This window comes from Neolamprologus multifasciatus, chromosome 11 (assembly GCF_963576455.1).
Source record: "Neolamprologus multifasciatus chromosome 11, fNeoMul1.2, whole genome shotgun sequence".
NCBI lineage: Eukaryota > Metazoa > Chordata > Actinopteri > Cichliformes > Cichlidae > Neolamprologus > Neolamprologus multifasciatus.
In genome coordinates, this window is record NC_140449.1 from 12,657,367 (window position 1) to 12,670,120 (window position 12,754).

At 39.7% G+C, this 12,754-nt stretch overlaps 1 protein-coding gene across 1 annotated transcript; it reads left to right on the forward strand.

The window, feature by feature from the left end:
* The first annotated feature begins 928 nt into the window (after positions 1 to 928).
* On the forward strand, positions 929 to 11,115 carry LOC146507918 (sialoadhesin). The gene is made up of 19 exons (XM_085176329.1): positions 929 to 1,450; positions 1,562 to 1,627; positions 2,322 to 2,420; positions 2,563 to 2,674; positions 2,781 to 2,926; positions 2,996 to 3,116; positions 3,522 to 3,658; positions 4,650 to 4,772; positions 5,026 to 5,172; positions 5,678 to 5,783; positions 6,355 to 6,518; positions 6,657 to 6,806; positions 6,957 to 7,088; positions 8,600 to 8,681; positions 8,900 to 8,948; positions 9,086 to 9,172; positions 9,284 to 9,417; positions 10,234 to 10,356; positions 10,497 to 11,115. Exons 2-18 carry the CDS (start codon positions 1,579 to 1,581, stop codon positions 10,334 to 10,336), a joined length of 1,941 nt encoding a protein of 646 aa, XP_085032455.1. The 5' UTR covers positions 929 to 1,450; positions 1,562 to 1,578; the 3' UTR covers positions 10,337 to 10,356; positions 10,497 to 11,115.
* The last annotated feature ends 1,639 nt before the right edge of the window (positions 11,116 to 12,754 follow it).

Below are 12,754 nucleotides of genomic sequence, written 5' to 3' on the forward strand. Positions count from 1 at the left end.
TTTATAAAGTGATCTTGAGCAGTAGTTTTCCAGGCTATCTGAAGGACTTTCAAATTTTTTCTTTGAACACTGGCTGCTCAATTTCAGTCCAGTCCTAATACCTGACCATTTTCAGAAGAATGGGTTTTTATTTGTTTATTTTTTGAACCAGTTAACACTGACCTGTGAATAAAACATAAAAAGGCACCTTATTTAAGAGATTAATCAGTGCCGTGTCACCACATGACAGACAACTTAGCAAAGAACCAATTTTAAATTGGTAAATTGGTAAATTGGTAAATTGTATTTTTAGGCATTTTGTTGCAACAGCAGGTCATTTATTCCCATATCTTTGATTGAATCCATGAAAAATGTCAAATGCCTTAAAAAGTGGTGTTAGGCATCTTTTCAAAACAGATGGAATTATGTTTCTGTATAAATACAGAAACATTGCTTCCCATTTCTACCCACTAGTACAGCGTCTGATTGGAAAGGGCTTCATTCTTCAGTTTAACAATAATCCCAAACACACTGCCAGGGGTGTAAAAGCATACCTGGATAGAAAAAAACACAGTGGGACACTATCATAGATTGGTCTCCCCAGAGTCCTAACCTCAACTTTACTGACAGACCAAAAGGAAGCCAACATCTAAAGAAGAGCTTTGGATGTCCTTCAAGAAGCAGGAAGAGCTATCCCTGAAATAAAGGTGGTCATGGCAAATATTTGACTTTCAAGCTTATTAGTTTTACAAACCTCTTTTCTGCCTTGTATGCTGTATTTCCATGTATGATTGCATATGTTTCACACAGTTCCCATTTGCCTTTTTAAAAATATTTTTAAAAAATGAGTGATAGCTCAAGACTTTTTCATAATGCTATAACTACAGAGAATTAAAAACAATTTAGAAAATCGAGGAGACGTGTTACAGCAACAGCCTGCGACCAGATATGAAAAATTAATGGTCAGTATGCCCCAATTTTGTGTGTATTTAAACCACTTTCAATCAAGATCTTGGTAGTTCTTTATCATTTCTGTAGTTTGGCTATACTGCGAACTGATTAACCACCTATTTGTACATACCACCGGTCAATGACATTTAACCTGCAGTAAGAATAATTGCCACATTGCCAAGTGAGATGATCACAAGGATGTCACATTTTCACAGCCACACAAAATAGGAACTGTAAGTCACCAGAGGAGTGACCTTAAAAAAGCTATGGGAGTAAAAGTGAAAATGCTTCAAGATGAAGACAAAGGAGAAATCTGAGGTTACTTTTTCAAACATACTTATACTTCCTCTTCTTCTTCCTCCTCCTCCTCCTCCTCCTGCCCCTTCCGCTCCTCCTGCCAGCTGATTCAGATCACCATGCAACTCTCACCGCTATAAAAACCACCTCCATCACTATCAGGGGTCGCAAACATCCCACAACTCTGTTTGACTGGCCGAGGTGAAAGTAAACCCTCTGAGAGGTGAGTACCTCAGATCTAATTGACTCGATGATTTTTAAAAAAAAATTTGACTGATGTGATCTTTAACGCTCCGTCTGCCCGTGTTTTTCTCCGTCTCCGGTGACATTCCAGCGCTCGTGTCAGCGGAGATGTTGGCAGGTGCGTTAGTTCTGGGCACCATCCTTACAGCTTTACCAGGTAAGAGAAATCACAGAGAGATGACATTTTTCTTTCCATTTTGTGCATCACACAAGAAGTAAACTAAACCTTTGTGCATTCTTTGAGATTAATTACTAGATGTGTTGGAGTTTTTTTTAATCAAAGATTAAACTGATTTTTATTGAAAAGTATATCACATGCAAAAGGATTTACATGACAGGAGCAAAATAAATGAACATTTTTTTCAGATGTATTGTGCACCAAGGCTTCTGCAGCCAGGTGTCCTTGCCTTTACGATCAGGTTATTTATAAGTATTGATTGCCTTTTGTGCAACGTAGTCAGCCGAGGCAGGCTGTTAGGAGCACAGGAAGTCACAATGGCTGCTCATCAAGCCTCATTTACACTGCTTCACTTTTATGTGTCCCTCTGAACGGAGCAGTGAGAGCTGTGGTTTGACAGCTTTCCCTCCGAGGAGTCACTCTAACTTGTGGGTTGATGAGATTTATTCTTTTACTTCACAAATATGTAATCATTGACCCCGGTGGAGCCTGTATTATAAGATGACGTGATGAGATGGTGAATCATACACATGTGGTTTTTGTAGGCTTTCTTTTAACTGTGTGTGTGTGTGTGTGTGTGTGTGTGTGTGTGTGTGTGTGTGTGTGTGTGTGTGTGTGTGTGTGTGTGTGTTCTTCAATACTTCTGTCTTATACCTGTTTGTGCCCCCTGCAGGCATCCAGAGCAGGTGGAGTGTCTCATTTTCTAGGAAGCAGATCTGTGTGTGGGCAGGAACGACCGTCACTCTGCCCTGTCGATATGACTACCCATCAGGTACACAAGATGGGTATGGTAGATGGGTTCTGTGCTATCAGATAAACACTGGATAGTAAGAAATAGTATAAAAATGTAAAGCCTTAAAGAAAGAAGAAATTTGCAGTTTTTGTTTGTATGTTTGTTTTTATGATCTTCACAGGTCACACTGTAAAGCGGGTCATGTGGTTCCGTGTGTCTGCTGAGGGTCGCAGGGAGTTCACCCACCACACCGACCCAAACCAGATCAGCCTGTCATACCGCGGACGCACACGGTGGGACCACCCGCACATCACAGATGCATTAAAGTGAAAGTTTGGTTGTGAAAGTTCTTTTAACACTTCTAGAAATAATGTGTTTTAATATAAATCTATCTTCCAGTTATACTGGGGGTAGCTACTCCAGCTGTTCAGTCCAGATTCGCGGTGTAAAGCTGAGTGATGCAGGTCAGTATCACTTCAGATTTGAGACAGATCAGCCCCTGGGGAGATGGACCTCCCCGGACACCATCACTCTGGATGTAACAGGTAGGTCCACACTAATGAAAGTTGCTATGACTGCTATTATGTAATAAGGTCTTGACAGCTGTGTTTCAGACCTCCAGGTCCAGCTGCATTCAGCCAGGCCTGGCAACATGTTCGGCTTCGGAGAGACCGTGTTTGTGGGCTGCCAGGCCAGAGGATGTGCTGCTCCAGGAAGGAGCCTTGCGCTCTACAGGTGCGTGAGTGTGCATGTACACAGTACACACCGTACATGTTTCTCAGCTGTTATTAGAGTAAAGTTAGAATTATGTTGTTTGTTGTTGGTGGCTGTAGCTCAGGAGGTAGAGGAGGTCATCAGCTAATGTGAAGGCTGGTTGTTTGATCTCTGGCTGCTCCAGTCTGCATGCCAAAGTATACTTGGGCAAGATACTGAGACCCTAGTTGCTCTCCAATGCATCCATCGGTGTGTAAATGCTGGACAGAAAGCACTTAAGCATAGAAAAGTGCTTGAGTGAATGGGTGTGAATGAGGCATGTTGTGTAAAATGCTTCGAGTGTTAGAAAAAAAAACACAGTCTGTTGAGCATTTATAAAAAACAGTCCATGTTAAGTGTAGATTTTATGTGCTGTTGTGCACACAGGAATGGTCTAAACCTTGGCTCTTATGAGAAATGGATGATCGTTAACCGCTTTGACCAGCAGCATGCCGGAGCATACACTTGTCGACCGATCCCACCCCAGAACGTACAGTCTCCATCACTCTCACTGGCACTGGGACGTAAGCAACCTCAGCCAACCAAACCTGAAAGCTTTTCATATCTTCTAGTTCATCTCTTCATGTCATGTTCACAGGCATGTAGGAGGATATGCCTGGAATAGCTGGAAAATGTAACTGCTGGAAAGATCAGCAATTAAATTTTCAGATTTTACTGAACTTCACACATATAGGGCATATATGTATGTTACTGGCCCTGATAAACGTTAAATTGTGTACAAACCCATTAGGATGCTGTGCACAATGTAAATCTACACATAACGATTTATTTATAAATCAATTAAATGTTATATTTAATTCAAAATCATACAAAGACTACATAAGTATGTTACACTAATTTTTTGAATCATGTCATAGCTAATGAGGTTACCAAGTAATGTGCAGAAAAAGGTCCTTTCAGAATAAAATATAGTGTGGCTAAACAGTTCAATAATTCCACAATGAAGTCTTCAAGTATCCAGAGAAAATATCCGAACCTTCAGGGACAAGGTTGAAAACCAACACTGATTGCCCTCCAAAGAACATTTGCAAAAACTATCCTGAGGTCTGACTGACCAAATTAACTTTAATCTTCTTTCTTATTACAGTGAAAGAATGCCAAACTACATCCTAAATGTACAGCATGGATTTGTAGAAAAATTGAAATAGAAACATTTTGACGGAAACGGAACAAAAATACAACAGAGTTGCCCCTAAACTGCTGTGCTTCTGCAATCCAAAATCAACCAAGAAAATACTTTTTATTCAAAACAACAACAACAACAACAACAACATCTGCTCTCCTCAGATCACAAACATATAATATACTGCACACATGCTCTTGTTACCAAATTCGCAATGAGCATATTCAATACAATTCGACTAGTTCAGCACTTGATATGTTGTCTGTACTGTTTTCTGTTAAATACAGGGTTTTCATTTTGTTATACTTACTCATCTTCTCAGGTTTTTGGTAATGGGGTTGTCCCTCTTTGCTCTTTCTCATGCTCACCAGATGGTCCTCGCTTCACCTCCATCGCAGTCTTTCCAGTAGGAGAGGTGTCAGAGGGCAGCTCCGTCACTCTGACCTGCAGCAGCGATGCAGCTCCGCCTGTCGAGAGCTTTGCTTGGTTCAAAGGTACTGAACTCACCTCTGTTCACTGTATTTAAATTATATGTGATACATCCACGTTCACCTGATTGAGATGGATGGACTAACTGGTTGATGACAGTTACACATAAGTAGACATAATAATGAATAATTTGTAGAAATAAAAAAATCAAAACTAACTGAAGTTTTGGAAACAGTGTACTGTAAAAGAAAACACATTCCTTGGATTATGACCACACTTAAATTTTATGCCTGCACTAATCCTTTGTGTGTTTTCCAGACATGGAGAGTGGGAGCATCCCAGATAGTTTCAGGCCTCAGCTCCACCTGTCCAACCTCAAATACACAGACAGAGGAGAGTATTTCTGTGTAGCCCGTAACTCACTGGGAACAGATCGCTCCAAAGCGCTTCTACTCAATGTCACTTGTAAGTTTGTTGCATGTTTTTATTAATGTCACAGAGACAATCTGCCCCCAATTAAACCAATCAAAATCATGTGTTTAGTAATAGATTAGTGTCATTTGCTGTAAATGGTTATTCTAGTCGGGGTTTTATTCTAGTTCTTATTGTGTAAATCTGTCAAAGGGCAGTCTGGGTTAAACTGATTAAGCAACGATTCTATTTTAAGCGAGATATGAAGCGAGTACTCAAATAAATGTCATATGGATAAAGGAACAGGAAGTGATACAACCTCAGCTCAGACAGTTTTTCTTTCATACTGTTCCACACAGATTAAGTTTAATAATCAAATAAAAAAGCACTTTCGGCTGCTCTCTTGCCACAAGGGTTTGTCACAGTGTTTACCTCTGTGTGTTTGATTTGGAAATTTATGCTGGATGTCCTTACTGACGCAACCTCAAAGAGAATTTGCATAATCACTATAAATAATAGCATCTTTTTTTCTTTTTTGACTGTCTGTCCGCTTCTTTAGACTCTCCAAAGAACACTCATGTGCTGGTGAGTCCTCGAGGGGATATGAGAGAGGGCTCATTTGCAAACCTGAGCTGCGTCAGCCACGCAAACCCTCCTGCCAACAGGTACGAGGGTACAGCAACAACCAAGTTTAATTCTACTACGTAATTTTTCCTCATCTTGGTGTTTTTCCTCATCATTATCATGATTCTCTCATGGCTTTTCACAACATTAAAATTATGTAAATTCAAACTTCAGTCTTGTTTCTCATTTAAAAGTGGATAGTTTGCAAGTCCTGAATTATTTTATTATTTCTTCACCGAAAACCCCCCCAGCGCTATCAGTCATTAAAAATATAAGTAAGTAAAGTTTATTTAGTTAGCACATTGTGTGGCCATAAAAGGCACAGAGTGCTGTACAGCAATTAAAACACTTTTATTAACATCAATAGAGAACCATGTTAAAACAGAATTTTTAAAAAATCCTTAAAGACAAATGAATGTCAACAGCAGGCCTGATTATACCTGTTCCAGGGTCTGGGTGCCACAGACTAAAAGCCCCTGTTCCCCCTAATCTTCATGTTTTCTACCAGAGAAAACTAACAAAAAATGATTGCTTCATGTTTGCCCAGTACCATGAATCATTTTCACCCTAATCATCATCATCCCCACCACCATAATCACCTCTCTGCTACAGGTATGCTTGGTATCGTATCATTGGTGACCAGGTGATTGCTAAAGGTGCCTTTCAGAACCTGACATTGTCGTCTGTGCGTGCTCACCATGCTGGTCAGTACTACTGCAGAGCTTCAAACGGATTAGGATACCAAACGTCACCTGTTGCTACTCTGACTGTGCTGTGTAAGTAATGAATGTGTTGGCTGGCTTCGTGTCATTTAGCAGTTTTCTCTCAGTTTCTGCTCTGCTTGTACTCCTGTGGCTTTTTCTTCATAGAGTAAAGTTTGAAGCTGTCTTAATTCTTTCTTATTCTCTCTCAAGATCCCCCTAAGAACACTTCAGTTCTGGCTCGTCCCTCCAGTGTTGTGGATGCTGGCAGACCTTTGACCTTGACCTGCAGCAGTCAGGCGAACCCAGCAGTGGACAACTTCACATGGCACCGATTAGCTCTGGATGGAGGGGCTGTGCAATGTCAGCATATAAAAACTAACTAATACATTTTAAAGCATTTATACAAAGGCAACATTTCCATCTGTAGGATCCTCCACAGGAAATATGTTATATGAATTTGTGTTGCGGCATGCATAAGAAGAATATCCTTTCCTGTGCTCTGACATGCAGCTTGGGTCACCAAGTCTGGTCCTGTCTTTACCATCTCTGAGGTTGGCCCGAGTGCAAGCGGTCAGTACTACTGTGAGGCCAGGAATCGAATTGGAGCCCACAGCTCTCCAGTCCTCACCGTAAGAGTCAGAGGTACAAACGCATTCACATTTGTTACATGTCTGTCAACAGGATGCTATCAAGCATAGATTTTTTGTTAGTTTATAAAAATCATGGCTGTAATTTTTAACCACAGTGCAACTTTAAAGAAGGACATGTTGTTTGGTCTGCCCGCCACTTTGGCTGAGACTGAAATATCTGGACAAAGATGAAATTATGTAGGGACATGAATATTCTTAAAGAGGATCCAAACACTGATTAACTTGCAACACCCACAGGCTATAAAAAAAATATATAAAGATGTTCATGGTTTGAAGCCTCAAGTTCAGTGTATTTGTTGTTTTATGCAGCCAAAACTGGTTATGACAGAGTGGAGTGCTAAGTTACCAGCTAACGCCTCCTGCTGTGGTTAGCGAAGTGCTTCTGCAAACAGACACATATCCCTGCTAATTAGAGCTAACATGAAAACAAAATAATATTGTTTACCAAAAGTGTGAGAAACAAGCTATAGTTAATAAGCACAGTTAATAAGAAAAGAATGATATTCATTATATAATTGCTTTAAAGATGCTACCGCAGGCACAATTCCTTCTTATTCTTATTAGCTGAAGCAATACATAGCTAATAGCTAAATCGCTATCAGAGAGCAGAAAAGCAGTTTAGCAGTTGGTTTTAGCCAAACATTACCAGCATATTTAGCTTTAGCTAGGAAAAACTCCACCAAAAAACATTAATAATAACATAAATATCCGCACAGTTTTCAATAAAGAGGTATGTTAACACTATAGACCAAAGCTTTGTTGGTCTAATTCTGCCCAAGTTTAGATTGACTCACTTTTGGCACTAGCTAGCGCAAATGTCCAGTTTCAGAACTTCAGTTTTTGGTACTTTCCTCCCAGGATATTGCTCTTTGGAAGCAGCAAGACATCATCAAAATGAAAGCTCAAAAATCATTGGAAAGTTTTTAAACTTTGTCCTCACATACACAAGGTACACATTTCCTCCGGATAAACTGTAGTAATTTGGGGGATCTCTTCAGTTTTTACACACTCACACTCAATCAGGCGCAGACTCAACAAGGCTTTGAGTATTTATCTGCAATTTTTTACCATAGGAGATGTTTGGATAGATTTTCCTTTGTCTGAATGGTGATGAAACCTTCCTGTCAGTATCACAGGCTCTGGTCTTCATTGTATATGGTCTCATGATTTCTGACTGTTTTTGTATGAGTCATGGTGAGTCACTTAAAGCCCTCTCTCTACAAGGGGGGAGGAGGAGGTGATGAGGTGCTGTGGAAAACGACTCTGTGAGTCTAGACAGCCGAAGAAGTGGAGCTGGGTTTGGAAATCAGGACTGGAAACACAAGACTAAAGTCTAGACGGCGGCTAACTAATGCCGTGCTCTTTCCCTCTTTAGTCATATACACTTTCTATTTTTATTTCTGATCTTTTTTTAGCTTGCGGCACTTCTGTACTCCATCATTTCATCTCCTTTCTTCCTCCCTCTAGTCACGCTGATAACCCTTGTAATCCTTCCATTGGCAGGTCGTTTAAAGGTCATTGCCTTGGCCTCAGCAGTGGGTGTTTCTGCTGGACTCATCACACTGACAGTGGCTGTTATGATCAGGTGACAGGAAGTACACTGCTATTTATCCATTACTACTCCTGGGCTATTTCTGTGATCTTATGCAGACATTAAAAAAAAGCACAATTTCTTCCTCTGTTTTATAGAGGAACATATGACAGTTTTGTCAGTTGCTCGTTTTTCTTCCCTTTGGCTTATTTGTATTCGTGTTGTTAGAGGGGTTGTCACTTGCTAACCATCCCTTTTCTTTACCTTCCCAGTAAAAACATGCACAGAGTAGACACAGAGTCAGTAGAAGTGACAAACAAGGTACGGTGATCTTTGTTTAATTGGTTTTGATCAGTTATGGAATTGCTCTATCTCTTCATTTCTAGCTGTAGCTTTGCTGTAAGTCTAATTCTCAGTTTTCTCTGCTGTGTGTGTGTTTTCGTGCGTGTCCCCCACAGTGTCCATCAGTGACAGCTGACACTATGTTTTATGAGTCAGCTGAACATATCTACCCAGCGAGGAAGGGCAAGATGTCCGACATACCGGTGAGAAAACATTTACGAGGCATACATGGCTAAGGATGAGAAATGCAGTTTTTGCATTTGTGTGTGTGTGTGTGTGTGTGTGTGTGTGTGTGTGTGTGTGTGTGTGTGCAGGAGGAGCCAGAGGATTTGAGTGACAGCTCCCATCCCTCCATTGTTCCTCTGAAGGATGCTCCACCAATCACAGAAGGTCAAAGTTGCAGCCTTGCCTCCAACTACATCACTGTGCACTACTCCAGGTTGTCCAGGTACACTATACCTGCATATCTTTTTCCCATACTACACAAACTACAAAACAGCTTAAAACAAATCCCCATCCCGAAGGTCCCACCCAATATATTAAAAAAAAAATTAATTTAAAAAACAAACACTCAAAATTAGCCTAGTGCAATTGTTTTCAAGCAGTTAAAATAAATGATAAATGGCTGCCACATGTATAAGAACTTATTAGCATTCCTTCTGAGCCTGAATTAGATTTTTCCCAGTTTAAAAAAAAACATCTTTCAGCCAAAGTGATGTAGCTGGAGGGTGAGGACAGCTAAATTCCACATCAACAATGAAGTAAATGCATTGACATCCATCTGCTTACGACTAAGGTTTAGAGTGGAATCCTCAGAGACCAAAAATGGTAACTAGTGGACGAGATTTCAGCGCAATGATCAAAACATGCGCAAGCACCTCAAAATAAAAAGTCCAGCATGACTGAGCTGGTAAAAAACATGCAAGTTAAATCACGGGCAGAGGTATTAAATGGATGCCGGGATGTGTTTTAGATCGTCTTGATTTTGACAAATGCAATCTGTATACGGTCTTAACCTGAATAAGGGAGAGTCTTTTTCATGAGGGTGAGGTATGAATTCTGCCAATTACTTTTCCCCAGTAATCGTCCCCAAATTTAAGACCCACTTCCTGTTTCACTGTCGGTTTATTTCTGCAACGTTTAGGTCCACAGTACTATTGTTACTTTTGCTGTTTTCTACTATTGCTTTAGGTTATGTTGACCTGTTACTTTTATGATATGATGTGAGATGAACTAATGTGGTTCCTGTTTGCTGTCCGTGCAGCACAGATCAGGTGCAGGTGCACAACCGGCCACTGGGTGCTGATAAAAAACCAAAGGATTCCTCCAAAGTTGTTTACACTTTACTGCCCCAGCCTCGTCACTAACCAGGAGGAAACAGCTTCAGGTAAGTCACTTACAGCTGCTCGTGTCAAAAACCCCAACAGCACTGTGATGTAGGTTTGTTGTTGCTTTTCTTACCTTGACACACTCCCTGTTTCAGTGCAGATTTTATATTTTATTCTGTTCTCCTGTTTTCTTTCTTAGCTGAATGGCACATCAGCTTTCCTCATTTGAGCAAATCACTTTGCTTCTGTCCACTCGAGGGACAAGAAACTCACCCTGGTGACACCGTACACCGTTTTGGATCAGACACTCGGATTGTGTCGCATTATGGATTTACTAAGAGAGAAGCATGTGTTCTTTCCAGGAGTCCAGCTCCTAACTTTGCTGCATATCTTCTCTGTTTCTTTCTGTGCACCTGAACAGCAATAACACTGAATGCCTTTTTGCTTGCACTCCACGTTGCAGGTTGCCATATTTCTAGTGTTGCCTGTTTGTTGATACTTAACAGTGGAATTTTTGATGACCAAGTATTAGCGGTTGCTACTTTATCATTTGCAGTGATGATTTGTATGAAAATAAGAGCTTGATATCTGAGGGAGAAATCGCGTAGAATCATTTTTGACATGCATAAAGGATATACAGCACTTCACATTGATGAGTTCCCGCACTGATTGATCTTCTCCACTAAATTTAGATGTTTGTGCAGTTTATAGAGCTTGTATTATATCCAATCAATGCAAATGAGCTGTCAATAAAATCAAATCAAATCAATCAGTTGTGCATGTCTGCTTTTCTTTGCTGCCGATTTTAAAATATCATCTAATTTATTTGTAATAAAATAATAAATATTTCAAGCAATTAACTCTCACAAGAATCTTATGTATTTATCTATAACTGTGTACTTTGTGCACGGTTTTCACCAGACATTTGAGACTTTCCACAGTGACATGGAACGACTCAAGAACATCTTGCTTCTTGTGGTGATCCACGTCTTGTTTTGCTGTTTTGCAACACTTTAGATTTTAAGCCTGAAAAGGAAAAATAAGCACATATTGGGTCTCATTCACTAACCTAAATGTTCTTATTGTGCAAAAAAAAAGTGAAACCTCAAACATGAACCAGTATTGTCCCAGTTATCACCACGTTTGTCAGTTGGATTCACTCTCAACTATTCCTGACTGCTACCATAATCTCCATACCAAACCCTCTTTTCTCTATATAAAGAAATCTCTTTATTTTGAAATTGATGGAAATCAATTCATAAATGAAGTCTGACTGAAGCAACTGAAACTATACTCTCTGAAGAAAAAGTGCATTTTTACTCTAAAGTGATTGTTTCCCTTTTTTTAAGAAGAAAACACCAGGCTTGGGCTGGAATATATCTAAATTGATATTGGGAAATAAAAGAGCAACCGATCATAACAAAAAGGTTGAGGACAAGAATGTGTGAGGCTCAGATGAGAAACTGCACTGCAGTTATTGAAAAACATTCACTTTCACGAGCAAAGCTGGGACAGTGTGGAGAAATGAAACTATAATCTTCATCTTCCATACTTGCTGGATGGAAATGAAGAATATTTTAAGATGAGATATTAGACACCACAATGCCTTTGTTATCTGTTATATGCTTATTAATAAAAAGGTTAAAAGTGTTCACATTTGTCACATATTTCATTCTAATTCTGAGCACTTTAAGCTTTTAGTGTTTTGGAAATCTTTGAATGATGAAGAAACTTATAATAACCAGTAGTAGTACTAGAATTATTAGTTGTAGTGTTCAGTTTAAAGATGTGTGACTAGATTTTCTAAGACATCCAGGCCTTTATCATTTGTTCATATGGATGCTCTGAAGCGCTTCTACATTTGCTCGTAGAGTACGAACAAATTCAAGAAAGTATTGATGAGTCCCAGATTTGTTCACACATTTCTTTAGAGGCTCACTCACTCTTTCTGAAACAGTACATATTTGGCCTGATGCAGAACTTCATCCTATAGCTTCAAACTTTCAAAGTTTAGAAAATGTTTTTGCCTATAAATGTGTCACTAATGTGCAGTTTGTAACATTTCCTTTCTTTTTCAGCAATTGCAATAATCAGTGGGGCAATGTGTCCAGAAAAGACAACATTAAGAAATCAGTCATGACAAATCATGATGTTACAATCATCCTGTTGGACGCACGATATAAAAGTACCTCAATAATGCCTTAGTTAAATACAGCAGAGAGGAGAGGAAATCACATGGTGATTGTTCCTTTGAGAACAGGCTCTTCCTGTTCATGGACACCAACCACACTGCACAGCATAATTCACTTATGTTGGATACAAGAACCACAAACCTGAATGAGTCATGAAACATGCTCTTAAAATCCATTGCTTTTGATACTTCAGGTTAAACGCCTGCAAGATCCAAAACACAAAACAATCCAGTGCCACAGCATTAGAGTGACAGCTGCACACAGA